Here is a 21,846-nt window from a genome sequence, read left to right as displayed (position 1 = left end):
TCAGTCACCCAGGCCTCCCGAGAACATTTTTTAAAAAGTTACATGAATTTGGCATCTGCCATTTTGCATGGGTTTATTACTTTCTTGGTCTGAAAAAGATTTCACCAGAAACATTTATGATTCAGATAACCAAATTAGGTATCTCAGTGAAAAAGTTTGATATAAAGGGCAAAAAAATTAAATCTGGAAGTCTCCGAACATGTTTCAGCCTGAGTTTATCCTTTACCAGCGTTGGCTCCTTAAACAAGTAATGTAACTTGTAACGAGGTGTAGTTTCTGTATAGTGGGGATGACAGGATATCAATTCAGGCCTCACTTACCGTCCTTGGTCAGTGGTATCCCATGCTACCTGTCAGGCTGAATGCTTACATGGATTAGCTTTTCAATCTTCATAATAACCCTAGGATTTAAATATGCTTGCCATCCAGGTATTGTGGATGAGAGAACCGAGTAAAGGAAAAATCAAATAAGCTGCCTAGAGGCCTCCAGCTACCACTAAGTGATGAAACTCAGCTGTTAGCCTAGGCAGCCAAGCCCACACTCACAATGTGTCTGTAAAGTATATCCCACTTGGTTCCAGCAGTTTTTGATAGTCATTTTTCTCATAAATACCTGATTTAACATTTAGTGAAAAGTTATTTGTTTTGCTATCACAGATAATACCAGTGATCTTACCATCAGTGAACTCATGTATTTTTCAGTTTGCTATGACAAAGGGAAAACACAACTTTGACCTTTCAAATGTTATGACCATTACTGACTTAACGATAGAACTAACAGACGGGGCACTTGGGTGGCTCAGTCATTTAAGCGTCCGACTTCAGCTCAGGTCATGATCTCACCGTTCGTGAGTTCGAGCCCCACATCGGGCTCTGTGCTGACAGCTCGGAGTCTGGAGCCTGCTTCAGATTTTGTGTCCCTCTCTCCTTCTGCTCCTCCGCTGCTCATGCTCTCTCTCTCTCTCTCTCTCTCTCCTCTCAAAAATAAATAAACATTAAAGAAGACAATTTCAAAAAGAAAGAGAACTAATGGAGTCAATGACTTTAGAGATATAAAATGGCACTGATTTGATGGTTATATCAAAATTTGGGGCCAAAATCCTTCATTGTATATGTGTAGACTTTCCTATTTTAAGAGAACAACTGCTAACAGCTAAAATGGAATTAATTATAACTCACCATGAGATTATTCACTGAATTGTCAGTGTAGAGCACATGTGGTCTGAGGCTGAGAGGCAAGCAAAGCCCCCATCTCCGCTGATGATGAATTGCATCATCCCTTTTCTTTTCCATATTCAGGCAACCCCGGACAAAATGACAGATTCAGAAATGATTCCCTGTTGGGTTTAGAACAAGATTTTCAAAGAGAAAATGAGAAAGTTTTAGATTAGGACAATGTCTATCAGAAATTTCTTGCATTTGACAATCTGCTCACAATATTGCAGTACCTAATACGCTTTGTAAAAGTTCAAATGTTGGGTGCATCCAATTGAAGTTTCCATAAATTGGCCCAGTTCTGCTGTCAGCCACAACGGATGAAATCTCGAGGCAGACAAAGAAGGTCATCGGTTAAAGTGTTAGCGGAGTTCTGCTTACTCACTTTCCTTTGCTCTGCTCTCCCGAAAGTGCGGCCGCTCATGTGTCTTGTCTTGCCTTGGAGAATATTTTTTCTCGTTGGAGTAGGGTTCTCTTGGTTACCGTGTGACCTCAATTCTCTGATTAGTCTCAAGATAAATCATGATGCTGTAATGGTCCATTTTTCTTCCTGTTAGTGTGGGGGTGACACTTCGCTTTCGACACAAGCACAAAATCGTGAGCTTCAGCTTGGAAACTTATCTGGTATTCCATGCTCAGATTTTTAAATATGTATCACTGGTAGAAACATTTATTATTTCAGCTCTGTCATTGTCACGGCCTGTTTGTTTGTTTTGGTTTTTAACAGGAATTTTAGGGGCGCCTGGGTGGCTTCATTGGTTAAGCATCTGACTTCAGCTCAGGTCATGATCTCACGGCTTGTGAGTTCCAGCCCCATGTCAGGCTCTGTGTTGACAGCTCAGAGCCTGGAGCCTACTTCAGATTCTGTGCCTCCCTCCCTCTCTCCCTCTCCCTCTCTCTCTCGCAAAAATCAACGTTAAAAAATTAAAAAGAAAACAACAAGAATTTTAGCCGTCACCAAACATTTCTTAGAGTTAGAAATTGGTCCTGTACCTGTTTTCCTGTCGTTATCAACAGAACACACACACACACACACACACACACACACCCCTAGGTCCACACTTCCCTTTACAACAATAGAATTGATAATATTTCTTAGTCTCCTTTTTCGTTCCTGGAAAAATTTGCCACATGGAGTCCTTCATTTAAGTAAGTCTTATGTCTAGGAACGTATAAATTTAGTTAATAGGTTACTTTTAAAAATATTTTTCTACATACGTTCTTGCTTTCTTAAGTGTGATGGTTAAGTATTAGTCTGAGATTTCCAAATTTTAAAGAGTGAGTCGTGTTTAAAAATTTCCTCAGTTGGCCTCCCCACCTTTCCAATCTTGCCCGATTTGCTCCATTTCTGTTATGCCTTCCTGGGGGGTAGAATCAGGTTTGGGGGGATGATGACAGAATTGTAATGCTAAGGTAGCAGTATCACCAGGGAGCTCAATACTGTCCATAAACATTCTCCCTCCTACCCCCACACCATCCAGGCACCAAAGTACAGCTACTCTCTCCCTTGATGTTACTGAGAGGCTTCAGCAGAAGGGGAAATGGCAAATGGGAAAGAACACACTCACTTTATTAATCAGGCTCGTTGATGTCATAATCTTCATGATCCTTGATGCAAAGCTCTCTGGTAATTTAGTTGGAAACAGGACTTAAATTTAAGCCCTAAGGGAAGAGGGAGATCCTCAAATCTTACCACCAAATAATGCAGTTTTCATGCCCAAGAGCATGCATTCTTTCAGCAAATCAGACAAAAAAGAGAAAAGATATATGTGGCTAGGGGCATACTAAGGGCATTTGGCTAACTAACCCAGCTGTAGATAAGCAGGAGTTGAGTGAGAAAGCTAGAAGATTCGGTTTTCCTAACGATGCACCTTCCCTCCTCCTTCCAGCTGCCTCAGAACTGTGCAGAGAAAGATAAAAAGCAGTGTCTGACTTGGAAGCATGATTTTTTAAAGAAATATTTTCCCTCCACCACCATCATTTATAAATGCAGTCTAAACAGCATGTTGGACTCTTACATTAATATTCTAGTAAGAGGAAGAGAGTAGAATTGGAGTAGGAGTTTTCCCTTTTCTCCTATCCACAAAAATATCTTATAATTTCAGGGCAGAGGAAAACTTAGAAATCATTTACCTCACATGTCGAAACACACTGATTTCTTTTCCCTTCTCATATATGGGTCATGTGGAAGCCACACACATTAGTATTTATATTATGTATGTATGCTACAATTTGATTATAGTCTCCCCGTTATCCTTTTAGGTTTAAATAACATTTCTTAAATCATTATTGCAAAAAAAGCAGCTGTTAAAACCTAGTTTTAACTTTGACAGATTAAAGGAAAGAGCATGTTTTCTTAGACAAAGGAAAGTGAAAAATTTGTATAAGTCCCTACCATATGGCATGCAACGAGCCAGACGCTTTATATTCAAATACTGGTACTTATTTGGATATTTTTGTCCTTTCTTCAAAGTCACCCAGTTGTCAGACTGCAGATCTAGAAGCTTCTGACTATAAACCTAGGAACAAGTCTGGATTTATTTCTTCTCCTCTGTGTGGACCTTCAAACTCCACAGTTTTGATATTTTCTTCTATATTTCTATATCCATATTACTTAATATATTGCTTGGGCACAAAGTTTGATTCAATAGCCAGTCAAATTAAAACTATTTTGCTTTCTGAAACCACAGTTTATGAAATTCTGATTCACAGCTTCTAGAGAAGTACCACTGTCCTGGTGGAAGGAATCCAGGGTTAGAAGTCATGAAACCTTGGCTCCAAAACTCATTTTCTTGGTTTCTGGCCTCTCTGTGCCTCAATTTTATAACCTGGAAGAAAGGGGGAAAAAATGCCTGCCTTGACTATCCTCTAGTGCTATTTTGAGACTAAAAATGAAATGGATATGAAAGGACACTGAAAATATCAAATAAAAATGAGATTGTAAGGCAGTGCTATTTGAGAGTCTTTATTCTTTATAACAAGAAATAACCCCCAAATAAGTTAATTCCCAAGTGATCTCTAAGAGTCTCCGATAGACAGATATGTATCTATATATTTATATCTATATTGTAACCCCTCCCCTCTTTTTTTTTTTTGGCCAAGAAGACACCAGTGTGCTTTTGGCCAGACATAAACACACTCTTAACTTAAAAAAAAATATCTATATGTTGGTAGGAAGACTGATACTTTACATAAGAAACCCCAGCAACATGAAATGAAATTCTGTTCCCTCTCTATCATAATGCAGGTAAGGTTTTTTGTGAGATTTGTATGTTTTTTGATGTGGTCTTTTTTTTTTTTTTTAATTTTAAAAATTGGGCTGTTCTTGGTGGAGATCCTCAGACTATGTGAATATACACAGAAACCTTCATTTAAAAACTTAAGTCTTCTGGGGTTTGTTTGTTTGTTTGTTTTTTCCAAGAAAATAACATCATTTCAACTAACACCTCCATAGGTCTCCTGTTGGCATAATGCTGATGTTGACAGGCTAAATGTGAATGTCCATGGTGACAGCTTGGTTTCTGGCCTCTCTGTGCCTCGTTTTCTCATTCTGCACAATTTCTTTTTTTTCCTGTGCATCAGAAAATCTGTTGATAAGTGCTGATTTTTCTAAATGATTAACTCAAAAGTCTACTTAATTTGCTATCTAGATTAGGCTACTCTCTAGACTACACATTTTTGCCTCAGGTCTGTTCACACTAACAGTTAAGTTGTTTTTATTTATTTTCACTTTGGCTGCTTGAATACACTTGCTGCTCTAGTGTTTGAATTGCTCCATTTCAGCCAAGACATTTACAGTTTATCAGCTTGGCCTTATTTGCCTTTGTTCTTAGGATTTTCCTCTAGTTTAATAACAGACCAGGATGAGTTTTGCCTGCATGAGTCTTTCTAACTAAATTTTTAGGTTTAATTAGTTGATTTTACTATTATTATTATTTACTTAAGTCACTTATCTTTGAGACTAATTCTCTCTGTCCTGAAGAAAGTATTATTTGAGGGCCCTTTTGGAAAATAAGGGTATGGTGAGGTGCCTGGGTGGCCCAGACAGTTAAGTGTCAGACTCTTGATTTTGTCTCAGGTCATGATCTCATGGTTCGTGGGATCGAGCCTGGTGTCTCCCTCTGTCCTGACAGCACAGATCCTGCTTGGGATTCTCTCTCCCCCTCTCTCTCTGCCTTTCCCCTGCTTGTGTGCACGCATGCACGTGCTCTTTCTCTCTCTCTCTCAAAATAAACATTTTTTTTAAAAACAGAAAATGAAGACATCTCTTTGTTCCATTCCACGAAACTAACATGAGATTAGAGTAAATGAGTTCTGTTCCTCTGTATCCCAGGGAAATGAGCTGGTCCGCCTGCCTTAAAGCCAGTAAATAAATACATGTAAAGATCTATTCCTTCTCCTGCTGATGGTTGTAATGGTACAGATTAAACATTCCTCACCTAATGTGCTGAGTTTAGTAAACTCCTTTTACTTATATCGTCATCTAAACAGATGTATAGTAGTGATTATTTAAGATACCCTTGAGACCCTTCCTGAATCTAGGAACCACCTCAGACATAGAAGCGATGTTGGAAAGTTTTAAGATAGTTTTATGAAGCCCACAGTGATCAGTTTTCATGTGTATAACAAGACTTTGTTTTCCAAATCAAGAACATTTTTTTTTAATTTTTTTTTTCTTCTCAACGTTTTTTATCTATTTTTGGGACAGAGAGAGACAGAGCATGAATGGGGGAGGGGCAGAGAGAGAGGGAGACACAGAATCGGAAACAGGCTCCAGGCTCCGAGCCATCAGCCCAGAGCCCGACGCGGGGCTCGAACTCACGGACCGCGAGATCGTGACCTGGCTGAAGTTGGACGCTTAACCGACTGCGCCACCCAGGCGCCCCAAGAACGTTTTTTTTAAATCACACATGATTTTATTCTATTTCAGTTCAATTTCATCTTATTTCTCCATATTGTGTCTTTAGTGGACGGGCACCATTATTTCTATAAAATTAGAGTCATAGGGGTAACCTTAATTTCATCATCTGTTACCAATGATGGCTGTAAAATATTCTAGATAAAGGAATCTCTGCCCAGCTTTCAAAGTCACAAGTGAGGCAAACACTTGAGGCTTCTGTGAAATCGTAGAAGATTTCATTCACATTAACCTTTTACAATCATAAAGCTATAAAAATGGGATCCCACAGCCATATCTCAGATGGAATAAATAATTTCATTTACTCTTGTTTTCTAGATTCTCTTCTCCAACCTATTTTTGATCATCTTTTCTGAGATCTCTCCGTGAGTCCGTGAAGACTTAATAACAGTTAATTTTAGAAAAGTGACCACAAAATATATTCTCACCCTGAAGTTATAAAATGATAAAGCTTTCACATGACTCTTTTGCAGGGAAATATTTTGTAACACTGAAAACTTAAAATGTAAATGGAATGGAATGCTCTTTAAGAGAGAACACAACTAAAAGCAAAGAGACTTAATTCTTGTGAAAAATCTTAAAGTACAGAAGATAAAAGATAAAAGACATTTTGGGATTGGGATTGCTTGGACAAGCTAGTATGTTAGTATCTTTTAAAAATATTGGTTATACCAATTTTTGTTATCTTTCTTTTTGTCTATTTCTTCTTACCAAAATATAGCCTATTGCTTACTAGGGAAAATAGTCAAAATCTCACATGGTTTGTCAATAAATTATCATCCTGTTAGAACTCCTGCTGTGCCTGGGTTTCCAGCCTCAGAAAGCTGGTGTCTTTTTCTTTAGTGGAGGTTGTCTGTTAAAATGCCAGCGGGACTAGAAGTGAACCACCTGTAGCCACTCTCAATTGGTGATGAATCGCCAGGAATTCCTTATTATGAAGCAGCTGCCTGAGAAAAAATGTCAAGTAAGCTTCACTGCTGATAAATGGGGCAAGAGTTAGCCACCGGAATCCTGATACCCTGCAGAGTAGGCTGTAGAGATTGGTAGGTTTTCCTATGGGAGCAGCTCTTAGAAGCTGCGTTGGGAGGGCATACATTTTTACACAGCTTTTGAAAAATCCAGAAGTTGCTAAATGTGACCAATTATTAAAAATTGGTGAGTCTGCATAAACAGTATGGAGGGTTTCTTGCATTATTTTTGTAACCTCAATTTGAAGTTATTTCCAAATAAAATCTTAAAAAAGGGAAATTAACCAAGAAAGATGAAACGTTAAAATTGAACTTGGCCTAAATTTCAATTTCACCCCGTCATCAAGTTTTGAATTAGTTACTCTCCTGATGAACTTGGCCTTCACTGAATTCCAGATCTGAACATATCAGTCAAAAAGCGGCTCGATACTGTGTTTAGATATGCAGACTTAGAAAACAGGCTACCTGGATTTGAGGCCCCCAGCTTTGCGAACTACAACCTGGGTGACTTTGAGTGTGTTATTTGCTCTGCCATCTCTTTTCTCATCTGTAAAATGGGAAGGATAATTGTACCTACCTTCTCAGGTTGTCATTAGTATTACACGATTTAACGTTTGTGCAATGCTTAACTCCGTGGCGTCCATTCCATTAATATTAACAATCACCATGCAAACATTTAACTTTTTTAGTTATTTTCCACTGACGGGGAAGAAGGGAAGACAGTGTTTTTCCTGCCCTGCCCCATTGGAAGATCACCAGTCAAGGACTTAACAGAAGAGTGTCATTGCCCTCAGGTGTAGTGTGGCCACAAATCATTGCTTGGGTCCTGGCTAGTAGGTACCTCTGGGCTTCAACTCCCGAAATGGAAATTTCCAGGCCATGTAACTGTTACCAGGTGAAGTGAGACCATGTTATCCAGAATGAAGTCTGTATAGCCTTTTAACACATTTCACACTTGCCAAACTTTCCTTACAGCAATGGTCTTAGTGTTTCAAAGACCGTGATGTGACATCGAGACTTGCTGTTCAAAGTGGAGTCCCTGGGGCAGTATCAGCAGCCCTGGGAGCTTGTTAGAAATGCAGAATTTCCACCCCTTTACCCCCAGACCTACAGAATCAGAATCTCTATTTTCTTTTTTAATTTGAGAGAGAGAGAGAGAGAGAGAGAGAGAGCGAGCGAGCACGGGAGCGCACACACTTAAAAGCAGAGTGGGACGGGGCAGAGAGAGAGAGGGAGAGAGGGGATCTTATGCAGAGTCCAAGCTCAGCATGGACACGACATGGGGCTGCATCTCACAACCCTGAGACCATGACCTGAGCCAAAATCAAGAGTTGGACGCTCATCTGACTGAGTCACCCAGGCGCCCCCAGAATCTATATTTTAACGAGAACCCTTGGTGATTATCATGTATACTTCAGCATGAGAAGCCTGGCAGAATCCACTGCCTTGCTTGTAGAATAGTGTGAAAAATCCAGAAGTGGCTTCTGGTTCTCACCCTCCACCCACGTACCCTCCAAAGGCTTCTTTATAAAATCCTGTTATTTTTTTTCTCTGTGCCCTTCAACAGTGTTCCTCCACACCCGGCCGGAATGGTAAATATCCCCACAAACTAATTTGAATAATTCTCAAAATGTGCAAATACAGGCAAGCAACTGTAAGCCACGTGTTTGCTGGAAACCATGAAATGTGAGAGGTCAAAAGATATGGTGATAGTTCACTTAACTCCAGTTCATCTGAACGAGTATCCGGTAACTGCACAATGATTGCATTTTGTTTCCTAGCATGTGAACGGTCCTGTGCAGCGCATCATTCAATGTGCAGGGTTAATTTTAAATTCTTGGTTCTGTTACCAAAAAAGTACTGAAGCAGTTAGAATTTCCAACTCAGAAAATCAATTCAATTGATGGGCTTTATTCCTAAAAGGAATAGCCCGGCTCTTGTCCTTATATTTACGTATTGATTAGCCCCTTCTCGTGAACATTGTGATCTTTTAATTAGGCTTCCAGTGTTTTTAGTCACTGGATTAACGACCCATGTCCCATCCACTCCTCCAAGGGTGTGAGAGTTGGTTAAAATTCCATTTTTATTAAAAAAAAAAAAATTCTCCGTGGGGGAAAAAAAAAAAAACATTGTGAGTTATACTGCTCACGGCAGCTACTTTATTTCTGAAATACACTCAGCTCAATTATGGTTTTGAAGCCAGATTTTCCTTTAGGGGATATCAAAGAAGTTTGTATTGCTGTTGCGTCCATGTATATCCCTCTCCGTTGCCCATTTCTTCCTTTCATGTTTGCTTTTTGTGGAAGCCTGTCCATTCACATGTTTCTGTTTCTATAGCTACATACGTGCATACGTATGGGGTCCTGTTTATACCACTCTCCTGTCCTTTAGTTTATATCACTCTCCTGTCCTTTATATTACTTCTTATATTATTGTGTAAGGAGATCGATTTCAGTTAAATAGGTGAATAAACCAGTTAACAGCCAATTACCATTGAGAACTGTAAAAAAGAAAGCAAAGGTTCTGTGAGTTAGGAAAACTGGCCCCTGGATCCCTCCTTGGAGGGTAAGAAATGGATGCACCTAAACCCCAAATGTGAAAAAAAAAAAAAAAGTGGAGTCCAGGCTGTGCCCATCTGGTGAGAGGGCACCTGCATGGCTCCATCAGGCTTCAGTGGCTTGTGGCTCAGCGTGGCTCTGCCCAGCACTGCTCCGTCGTCCGGGCCCAGCACTTTCATCTGAGAAGACTGTACCTTCTTCAGATTTTCTCTTTTTTTTTTTTTATGGCTTTGGCCTCATGCATCTGGGAGCCTTCTGACTATGTCTTATTATGACTACATTTTAAAGGAAATTATTGTCTACTAAGAACAAAAACATGAATGACTGACAGTATTAAGGGTCCCAGAGAGAAAACACAGTTATGGAAAGTCTGATAACAGGTAAGAAAAGAAGCACCTGCTATAAAAGAAGGGAGATAGTATGAGATAGTGGTCAAAACTCAAGAGATGTGGAGTCAAACATTTGTGGATTGAAATTCTGGCTCTGTTACTTCTAGTAGTTTCAGCTTATTACTTGTTTTTGTTTGTTTGTTTTTGTAAAGTTTCTTTTTAATTTCAGGCTTATTTAATGGGGGGGGGGGTGCCTGGGTGGCTTAGTCGGTTAAGCTTCTGGCTTCGGCTCAGGTCATGATCTTGCGGTCTATGGGTTTGACCCCCACACTGGGCTCTGTGCTGACAGCTGGAGCTGAGCCAGCTCTGAGCCTGGAACCTGCTTTGGATTCTCTCTCCCTCTCTCTGTCCCTCACCCACTCATGCCCTCTCTCTCTCTCTCTCTCTCTCTCTCTCTCTCTCAAAAATAAATAAATATAAAAAAAAAACTTTCAAGAAATGTTGAAAGAGTTCCCATATAGCTTTCCTCAGTGTTAACACCTTATATGCTTATGGTACAATTGTTGATAACAAGAAGTCAACACAGCTACTGTACTCTTAACCAGTGTAAGGCTTCGTTCATATTGGTTAATTGTCCCAAACCATCCATTTTTCTTCTTCAGAATCCAGTCTACGACCTACACCACATGCATTTGTCCAGTCTCCTAGCCTCCTTCAATCTATGACATTTCCTCAGTCTTTGTCATTCATAAACTTGATACTTTTAAAGGGTATTGGATAGTTATTTCATACAGTGTCGCTGATTTGGTGTTTGTCTGCTATTTCTTCCGTGTTTTAACACAGGTCTCTGTTTTCAGACCAAATTACTTTTTGTGGCATTACAGAAATGGCATTCTGTCCTTACTTGTGCATCGTATCAGAAGGTACATGATGTCACTATTCCTGGTTCTGGTGATGTTAACTATGATCACCTGCTTCAGGGGATGCCTTCTAGAATTTGCTCCTTCACTATAAAGTTACTGTGTTTCCTTTTATCATTATCAAATATCTTTCTTGAAGATACTTCCTGACTATGCAAGTTTCCTGTTTCTTATCTTACTTTCGCCTTCTAATGTTAACATTCATATTTGCTAAATATAGGCAAAAATACTTAGCATAACGTCTAATATATTAAATGCTAACTGCATTTTCCTACCAACAGTAAATATAGTAGTTATGATTATTTCAATATAACGGAAATGAGGGCATCATAACATTGCTCAGACACATATTATTGAATTGTGGTATAATTCTATTAGTAAAGCAATTTGCCTTCATTGATGTTAAACACAACACATATTACATCACTTCCAACTATTAGGAATCAAATAAGGAGCTATTTTTCTTTTAGAAAAAATAATGCAGATCTCATTTTTCCAATAATAATGATAATATCCCACTAATTTGAGAGACCCAAGGTAGAAATATGTGCCCCTCAAACATAATATTGTTTAAATGATTAAAAATAGAATGCTGAGGGGCACCTTGGTGGCTCAGTTGAGTAGGTGTCCAACTCTTGATATCAGCTCAGGTGGTGATCTCACAGCCTTGAGATTGAGCCCCACAATGGGCTCCACTTTAGCATGGAGCCTGCTTGGGATTCACTCTCACTCCCTCTGCCTCTCCCCCACCCACATGCTCGCTCGCTCTCTCTCTCTCTCTCTCTCTGTCTCAAAATAAATAAATAAACATTTAAAAAATAGAATGTTGAAATATGTGGATAGAAATTAGTGATCAATTAATGAATTCACTCTTGCATAAATGAATAGTCCCTAAATTCTTTGGACCATTTCCTATCATGAACTCATGAAATTAGCAATTACTTAAAGTTTAGTTACTACTAATTTTCTTGCCACAAGCTTTTCACCAGGATTATGTCTTATACAAATGACATAAAGATTTGGGGGAACCAGAAAAATGTAGCTTTACTACCGTACATAAGAAACTGTCTTCAAACAAACAGTTTTTATTAACAACATTTTAAAAAGTAGCTTTTAGAATTATAAGTGTGCCCACTCCATATTCTTAATTTGTATTAGGTTTCTGTCTTCAAGGTCTTACCGGCATTGACAAATTAATTTATCATTGTAATACCACTGAGAAATAGGCAAGCAAGTTAAACTGGAACAGTGTTTACTTAGGATTACAATTCCTCTGTTATTTAAAAAGAGTTAGCAGAGATCACAATAATTAGTCTGAAAACAGATAGCAATAGGCATAAGAACAATATGTAAAAGAGGCAACAAGAAGTGCCTTGGAAATCTGAGAGGATAGCCCTAATGGAGCCTGATGGTCTGTTCCCAAGAGTATTTTCATGGGGCATGTTGTAGGAGGGCATGATGTGGTTTTAAAGGTCACAGTCATACATGGCTGTACCATAAATCTGCACCCAACTGTCTGGATTCTCTTCATATACTTCTACAGACTCTTCAAAGAATGTTCCGTTAATTTATCCTTCCCCAGATGAAGAAGTCGTATACCATTTTTCTGTCTCGAAATTACCATTTCTCCTTTCAGATAATTCACTCCTTTCCACAGAGTGTAAGAAGGTAGCCAATTCAGTTGATTCTAGGTGTGTTGCCCATGCTCTTGAAATTTTCACTTCTAAGCTTTTATTTTGTATTTTGCCCAGACTGTTAATTTAGTTATGTGACAAGTTTCCCAAACCCTTACCCCTTTTACATGGAATATCTCTTAAGGGTTGAGATCCAAGATAGGATAATGCTCAGGGTCTGGTAACTACACCAGGGTTTCAATATTATGCTTGCTTTTGTTTACAGGGACTTTGTGACAAATCCAGGGTTCTGGTTAGCCTTTCTGGTTGCAGAAGTGTCCCATGTTGCATATTCAACTTGGGGTCATTCTTACTGCTTTTTTATTACATAAAGAATGCTTAAGTCATTAATCTTCTCACACCTAACCAAAATAGCTCTTTATCTCAATTGATGGCACAATAGTCCACTAGTCACCCCGCTACAAACCTGTCCTCTTTCCTAGACTATCCTCCCTCACTCCCGATTTAAATGTCCTTCCAATAATCATAAAGTCCTTTCAGTTTTGCTTTCTTTCTTTTTTTTTTTTTTTCAACGTTTTTATTTATTTTTGGGACAGAGAGAGACAGAGCATGAACAGGCGAGGGGCAGAGAGAGAGGGAGACACAGAATCGGAAACAGGCTCCAGGCTCTGAGCCATCAGCCCAGAGCCCGACGCGGGGCTCGAACTCACGGACCGCGAGATCGTGACCTGGCTGAAGTCGGACGCTTAACCAACTGCGCCACCCAGGCGCCCCTCTTTCTTTTTTTTTTTAATGTTTATTTTTGAGAGAGACAGAGAGTGTGAGTAGGGAAGGGGCAGAGAGAGAGGGAGACACAAAATCAGAAACAGGCTCCAGGCTCTGAGCACAGAGCCCCATACGAGGCTCGAACCTGGAAACCACGAGATCATGACCTGAGCCGAAGTCAGACACCAACCGACTGAGCCACCCAGGCTTCCAGTTTTACTTTCTACCCCTATTTTGACCTATCGCTTCTGCTTCCATGCCTTAAGGTCTCATCTGGCTAACTTCCGTTTGTCATCTTAAAAGAGTTTCAGTGACATCTCCTCTGGGTTAGGTCGCCTGTCTTGGGCCTTATTCTGCCCCTGCCTAGCCCTATTGTTTATCCTTAGGTGATGTTCTCCTGCACCACTTTGTGAACTCCTCAAAGGAAGGAATGGGTGGGACCTATTGACTGTTGTATCCTCAGCCTCTGATTTAGGGACTGGTATATGTAAGGTGCTAAGTAAATGTTGTCAACTGGATGAACGAGTAAATAAAACTTTTCTTCAGTGACCCGCATGCCTGTTTTATATACCATACTGAGGAAAAATAATGATCTAATTACCCAGGGGTAATGATATTGAATATATAATCATTTAGTGTCAAGGCACTCCATGAAAACAAACAAACAAACAAACAAATAAACAAAAACCACAAAGCACTCCCTGGGGGAAGAAAAAGCACTCTATAAAATTCCAGAGCTTTTCTTTTTCCTGTTTATGTTTTAATATTTTTCAGTTATGTGTTTTAAGGAGGGATAATAATAATTTTCAAAAACTTGCCTTTATGTATGACTTTTCTCATCGCTTTAACATCTCAGTAATTAAGAGCATTGCCATCGCTGTCCACCACATGTGGGTTCAAATTCTAGTTTTCCTCTTAAGCTGTTCTTAACCACTCTGACACTAAGTTAGTTTCACTTTGATGCAGTTATTGTCTGAATATTATGCAGTTGCTTTATGTGAGTCTGTATATGTAGAGAATGCTAGGTAGGATATCGTAAGAAGGCATACCTTGAGCTAAGAAGTCAAAGTAGGAGTTTCTGCGGATGTGACCTAGCTAGTCCCTGTTGATGCTTTGTCCCTTATCCCTTCTGCCTCCTTGAGTTCACCTGAAACCATGGAGGGCAGTTCTAATATATCAGCAACTTACTAGCTCAAGTGCTGTGTCTCTTCTTTCTGTCTGAAGGCACAAGCACAGGGAGTCTGGGGGAGGAGGGGAATTAACCTCTCCAGTCGGTAGGAGATGGGAGTTAATGGATAAATGTCCCAGCCTCCTGACATCCAATGAGAAGAGTCTAAGGCATGTTTTCCTTCTTGTTTCTCAGAGGCTCTCCAAGAGGAGAACTAGCTATAACAGTAACATACCTAGTAGTGTATCTACTACTGATTGCTCTTTTCCTTGTCTCGCTTTTCCCACTTTCTGTAGCAAATACTTCCTGATTACTTTCCAAACAAACTATATGCCCCTAAATCCTTATGTCGGAGTTGGTATTTGGGGTGCCAATCAAACTAAGCCAAGGCTTAAGGAATATGGAAGCCATGGCCAACCAAATTTGAAAGACTATGACAGTCATAAGCGACAGCTTGTAGCAGTACCAGAACCAACGCTTAAAGGTGGCAGGTTCAAGGGAACTAAAAGAAAGCTCTAGAAGACTTGCTGGAGCAGAAAATATGAAGAGAAAATTGTGAGGTAGCAGGGGCCAGTTAGTGTTGGGCCTTAGAACACATTGTCACCATTTTGACATGATTTCAGAGAGGGTTGGATGTGGATTGAATGATTTCAAGTGGGGGAGTGATGTGCTAGATAATATGGAGAATGACTTCTAGGGGAATTGGAGCCAAGCCTAGGAGGAAATTATTAGGAACCTACATTTGGAAAGTATTATCCACAGAGAAATGGTGGATTTCACCGTTATTGAGAAGGTGGCATCTTTCTAAATTTGCATTGCTATTCCTTCAGTGTCCGTGAAGCGGTCATGGTGGTAACTAGGGTAAACTGGTCCTTTACACAGGGAAGCATTTCAATTATTGATACTGTTCTTCAGAATAATATATGAACAAAATTTCCTTGAGAATGTCTTTATTTCTCAAGAAAAGTCAAACTTACATATGTGTGTGTCTCATTCTTCTTTTAAAAATATTGAAATGTTTGTGGTGGCAGAGACACTAATATCCTATTCCTCTGGTTCATCTTTGGTAGAGTAATTGATAGCATTTGTGAGTAATACATATTTAAACCAAACTCCTACTCTGGAAGTAAGGGTTCCGAAGGGTGATGAATTTTACCAGTTTGCTCATGAGCATGGAAATAAATTACAACGATGAAGAGCACTATACCACAGCAAGCGCCTTTATAAAATTATTTTGGATGTCTTTTATGAGATACCCAATTTTGCCATTGGAAGCTTTTATTTTAGGGTTATTAGTAACCACTCATTTCAGTTAGTGCCGTGAAAATGGGTTTTGTTGTTCCCATCAGTCAGCATAAAATAAAAATGGTGATAAACCCTCTCGGAAGATGCAGCTCTCATTACAAAGGAGGGAATGAAAACCTAATTGAAAGTTACTGTAAATTTTGAATCATTAATTTCGTGCCAAATAAGTCATTAGAAATCTCTGATGGATGTAAAAACGTGATCATTTGCAAAATTGGAATGAGCAAAATTCAATCTAGATATACCTCTCTATTTTTTTTTTAATTTGTATATTGGGAGAGCTGTAATATACACTGTTGAATTTCAACATGAAAACCTTTTGCTGTAGGTAATTTGTGTGTGCTTTTGGGCTCTAAACCAGGTAATTAATTTCTTTCTGTCTCCTTTTATTTCAGTTGGTCATTTTTGTTATAACTCACTTTTTTCTTGCTTCTTGCATAATAATAATATATCTGGTTTATATCACTTCAAACATATGAAAAATCTAAGGTTTTTTGTTTTGCTTTGTTGTGTTTTGTTTTTATTTTACTGTATATAATATATATATATATATTTATTATATAAATTATATGTGTATTTAATATATAAATATATGATATAAAAATATAAATACATATTTTATAAATAATACAATAATAAGTAAAACTACATATATATGTATGTATATATGGTCCCTTTTTTCGAACAAAGAGGGGTGAAATTTATGAGCTTTCTTCTTAAGTCTCTCCAGTTTTCTTCTAAAGTAGTTAAGTAGGCAAAGTAGTTCTCCAATAAGCAGCATTTTTTTATTCTTTGACTCTGTGCTTTTCAAAGTGGACATAATATACCAAATACAGAGAGTTTATCGCACCAAAAATAAAAATATCTGCAGGTCTAGATCGGAGTGCAAGCTATCTTGTTACATGAAACCGCCTTTCATTATGAAATGTACAGAAGACAAATTGAATACATAATTACATAAAATAAATTTTTTGCTTTCTTATTCAGTGAAACTTGATAGATGACATGTTCTACTGTGTTGGAGAAAACTAATCAAACTAAAAATAGAATCCTAAAATAAATTGCTCACCATGATGACTGAACTGATTCTCAGTGGACGACTAAGAGAATTGGAGAGAATAGCTTGAATCACAGTTGAAAGTTCCAGATTCTTTTTGTAAGCGAAGAACAGACCAATAGACCATCACAGTCAACTTTTTTCTTCTCACATACTTCGAACACTTAATTACCAGAGAAAAGAAATCCTTTATTACCACCAGGGATTCAAGGTCGAACAGTCAACTACAATAATAGTAGTTCAAAGTAGAAGCATCATTTTTTTTTTTAACTGGAAGGCTTTCATTTTACATTTACGATTATGTACATTATTGATTTTCTTTTCTGGTTGTTGTTCCTTGCAGAGAGTGAATCTGTCCTTCGATTTCCCATTTTATGGCCATTTCCTACGTGAAATCACTGTGGCAACTGGGGGTAAGTGTTTTTCTACCCATCCACCCTAAATAATCTACAGTTTCACTATAGTTATTTTTAAATTACTTTACATTTCAAGAGGGACATTTATTGGGAAAACCATTGCCTTCTATCACAAAGTTACGGGTGTAAATCAAATCTAAGAAAGAGTATAGCTATTGGAAAAACTTCAGCAGGAAAAAAAGGTGGAGTTATAATTTTCAGCTTAGATTCATCTGTTTTCTTTCTACTTTTTTTTCCTTCTTTTTCCTTCTGTGTTTTAATTCATCTTTGGTAATATGGTAAGACTGCATAAATGGGAATAGACCTAGAAAAGAAAAAGGTGTTTAAGGAACCTGCTGCGGTATTTTTCTTTCTTTTAATGTATGTAATTGATTAATATAAATATGTATACACACATCTTCATTATATTACCTTTAATTATTTGCCCCTCCCCCACTCTTTAATACCACCTATGTTGACTGGCAACTAATTTGAATTTTAAAAGTAAACACTGAGATTCAGCTGGGATTCTTTTAGTTTTATTTTTCTGCGCAACCTTTGGAGATTAGTATAGAGATTAGCAATACTCTTGAAAGGCAATTATCATTTTTTTAGTGTATCCCAGAAGTCAGAAAAATTTAATCCTTGAGTGCTACTAGCAGAGATAAGCAAAAGGCCAGAGAATATCCCTGTGTTCTGAGGGAAAAACATAAACATGGAAGCATAAGTCAAGAAATAAGTTAAAAGAAAACCAGAGGTGGAATGGAGTCTACATACAGAGCACCCATGTCTAATGCACCTTAGACAGGAGTCCCTTTCCTTCACCACGTTTCATTATTGATCTTCTGAATGGTAAGGAAGTCATGTGGATCACTTGTGCCACATTTTAATATAAAATTTAGAAGATACATAGGATTCAGAATAAGACTTATAACCAGAAATATCAACAAACAAACAAAAGTTTTTGAGCACCTACTCTGAACAATGGGAAATAAAGCTATGTCTGCCTTGGGATTATATAGCCTAGGGGACTATTAGAGTGAAGCAGAATGTGGGGGTTCCTTAGAAAATACATATGATGAAATATGGGTTTCCAGGGATGACAAAGCTGAGCCATCTGTTTTGAAAGTCCAGTAAGACTTTATAGAAAGATTGCTATTTATGATATTTCTTAAATGATGTCTCAGTTTCTGTGGTTATGTAGGGAAGGAAGGGTAGGTCCTACAGAAGAACATCTTGAGTAAATACACAGAAGAAGAAATGGGTAAGGTGTATGTAGGATAGCAAATAATTGAGTTTGAGAGAAGCTGGAAGTAGATTTACAAAAAAAAAAAATGTGACATATTAAGAAGAGAAAGGTAGATTGGGACAATTTTATATATTGCCTCAAGAGTCTATGTGAGTCATTAGTCCTTAATTAGTAAGTAATAAGCTTTAAGAAGCTGAACCCAGACGTTCGTATAATGCCTTCAAGTGTAAAAAGACTGGGGTTGCTACATATAATTGGAAGAATATTGCAATAGTTTGTGTGGCACATATTGAGAGCTTTGGCAAGTCTGTGGCTTTTTCAAATCAAGGGAGAGAAATGATGCTGTCAGCAGAAATCACAAACTCAAGCAGAAGAGCTGGTTTTAGGGAATGCCAATGGCTTCAGTTCTGACACTATTAAATTTTGTGTAAAGAAAGGACTAAATATAAGCAAAATTCACACAAGGACCATGTCTTTTTGAGCTTGCCATGCATTTCTGTGCTAGTATGATGCATGGCACTTAATAGACATTTAATTAATGTGTTGAAGGATTGAGATAAAAGGAAAAAGGTAAAAATGAAAGATGGCCCCCGACACTATGAATTACATCATGCTTCCTAGCATCTTTGAAATATGATATGAACATGGCTATTTTATAAGCTGGACATTAAGCACATTTTCTAACATCTGAATTTTAAAAAGTGTTCCACTGAATTTTAAACAGTGAATTATTAACCACGTTTGTTCAAAATCTGTACACACAGTGGTGAAAATACGGACCCCTTTGATTTTCAGCTTCTCAAATTGTTTTATCTTTAAAAGTCATGTCGGTGATTCAGCCAATATGAACTAAGATTTCCCTTAGCTGAGTTGGTAGGAAAGAAACCCAAACAAATAGCTATATCATCTTTACTGCTTCAAAGTACCAATTTCCTTTGAAAAGATCCTCAAGATAAGTGAAAAATCTGGTATCTTAAATGATCTCCATCTTCTTTGAAGAAAGCACTAATGTAAAGAAACATTTTTTTCTCTCTACTTAAAACATGCTAGCATCGAACTTGCACATATAAATCTACACCCTGCTTAGAGAGGCATAACTGAGATAATTTAGACACTCACCTGGGTTTCTTCAAAACAAAACAAGAATCTCCTGTAAAAGTTTTTGACTAAATAAAAAGCTTGTTTGTGCATTTATTGTTTATTTATTCAGTCAGTATTGATTGAATCCCTACTGTGTGAAAGGCACAGGATGTGATATTTCACTGTATCCAGAGAAGGGTAAAATATGGATCCTGCTCAGGATCTTAGAATCTAAGAAGAGGAAGGAGCGGGGGGCCTGGGTGGCTCAGTCGGTTGAGCACCGACTTGACTCAGGTCATGATCTCATAGTTTGTGAGCTCGAACCCCGCATCGGGCTCTGTGCTGACAGCTCAGAGCCTGGAGCCTGTTTCAGATTCTGTCTCTCTCTCTCTCTGCTCCTCCCCTGCTCGTGCTCTGTCTCTCTGTCTCTCTCTCTCAAAAATAAATAAACATTAAAAAAATTTCTTTTAAGAAGAGGAAGGAGTATATAACTAAGCGTCAGAGGACGCTGACTCTAAATACTGGAGGGGCAGAAGGTTGCTCCCAGGCCATTCCCGTTGGGCCAGTCAAGAACGGGTTTGTCACACTGGCCTTGAGGGAAGGTAGAATTTTAGTAGGCAGAGAGGCAGGTTGAAAAAAACATGGGGAGGGAAGGAGCATTCCAGACAAAGGGATGCTGAACTAAGGGACAGTGCTGAACCTGTAGCCAATATATCTGGAGGACTGTCACGTACATCTGTTTATCCCGATTGGAGGGTTGGAGTTAAAGTCTAGCGAGGGGAGATGAGAAGAGTGATGTGAAATACCTCGAATATTACCGATTTGATGATATCCAGCAGGTATGAGGGTTTTCTGAGTAGAGAACAGATCTGGCCTGTGCTGGCCGTGGAGAGCAGGGTAAGGCGAGGGCGGCCAAGGCAAAGAAAGCAATTAACAGCAGGGCTTTGGGTATTTCTGCATGGATCGTGGCGCCTTAACCAGGGCGTGTGCAGTGAAGAAGGAGAGACAGAGTCAGTGCAAGACACATCGCTGAGCTCTTTAATCACTGTGGTTGCAAAGGTTTCCAGGCCACAGGATCCATTAGGATGTGGCGAGTAAAGCTAAGAACCTCTTAATGGGGGACTTCTGAACCACAGACTTTTGATGGGTCCCGTCTGTGATTGACTAGGTGTGATAGGCAGGTGGACCCTCCTGACAAATGCTCGTCACATTAGAAATCTTGAAAAGTCGGGGCGCCTGGGTGGCGCAGTCGGTTAAGCATCCGACTTCAGCCAGGTCACGATCTCACGGTCCGTGAGTTCGAGCCCCGCGTCGGGCTCTGGGCTGATGGCTCGGAGCCTGGAGCCTGCTTCCGATTCTGTGTCTCCCTCTCTCTCTGCCCCTCCCCTGTTCATGCTCTGTCTCTCTCTGTCCCAAAAATAAATAAACGTTGAAAAAAAAAATTAAAAAAAAAAAAAAAAAAAAAAAGAAATCTTGAAAAGTTATTACCCATGAATGGTTTGCGAGAAAAATTGAAACCACGGGTGAGGTTAAATCCAGTTGACTGCAGACCATTCTAAATAGACCCGGGACTGGGATTTTTTAAAGAGGGACGCATAGGTGTCTGTGAAACAGAAATGAATATTCTATCGACTGTCAGTTCTCCTCAACTGTATCTACAGATGTCTCTTGAACCTGTTTTTACATGGGATTTGGGAAAAAGAAAGTGAAATGTTAAAGTGGATACTTTAAAGTACAATCTCCTTCATTCCTACTACGCTGTTTTCCCGTTTCCCATGCCTCCTTAAAATCCAGCCCCCACCCCTCTTCTCTCTCGCTGTTCACATAGACACAAATTTCTTTACGACCGAAATGAGCTTAAAGATGTCTTGTGTCATTGCTAAGATCAACACCATTTCAAAACAGAAAATGGTTTAACAATACAGACATATAATTTATTGTGACCCGTCTTTGTATTTAAATATACATATTTCTTTATGAATAAACTTAAGTTTCAAGCAAAAAATGTCAACAAAAACTTAAGCTTTGACCACTCATTTATAAATTATAAAAATGAATCTTTGTTTATTAAGCATTTTAATTTTCAAAAGCTTCAGTCATCCATACAAATAACGCACAAAGTGAATTAGAAACACCATCTTATTTTCTGGTTCACTGGTAACAGAATCTGAAAGCATTCATTTATCTTTCTATTTCAAAAATACTTCAGAATATAAATATTTCAGGCATTAAAAAACTAGTGCTCTGTGCATCTCATAAAAATATTTCCATTAATGGCGCCACTAA

At 38.7% G+C, this 21,846-nt stretch overlaps 1 protein-coding gene across 1 annotated transcript in view; it reads left to right on the top strand.

Moving 5' to 3' along the window:
• PLXDC2 (plexin domain containing 2) overlaps positions 1-21,846 on the top strand; it is a 451,622-nt gene that overhangs the window by 228,695 nt on the left and 201,081 nt on the right. Inside the window, exon 4 of the mRNA XM_025930088.2 lies at positions 17,180-17,249. Coding sequence (XP_025785873.2) covers positions 17,180-17,249 — 70 coding nt within the window. The remainder of the gene's footprint in view (positions 1-17,179; positions 17,250-21,846) is intronic.

Source organism: Puma concolor, chromosome B4, assembly GCF_028749965.1.
Source record: "Puma concolor isolate L17-30 chromosome B4, mPumCon1.1.hap2, whole genome shotgun sequence".
Classification (NCBI taxonomy): Eukaryota; Metazoa; Chordata; class Mammalia; order Carnivora; family Felidae; genus Puma; species Puma concolor.
This window is presented reverse-complemented; position numbering and strand designations above follow the sequence as displayed.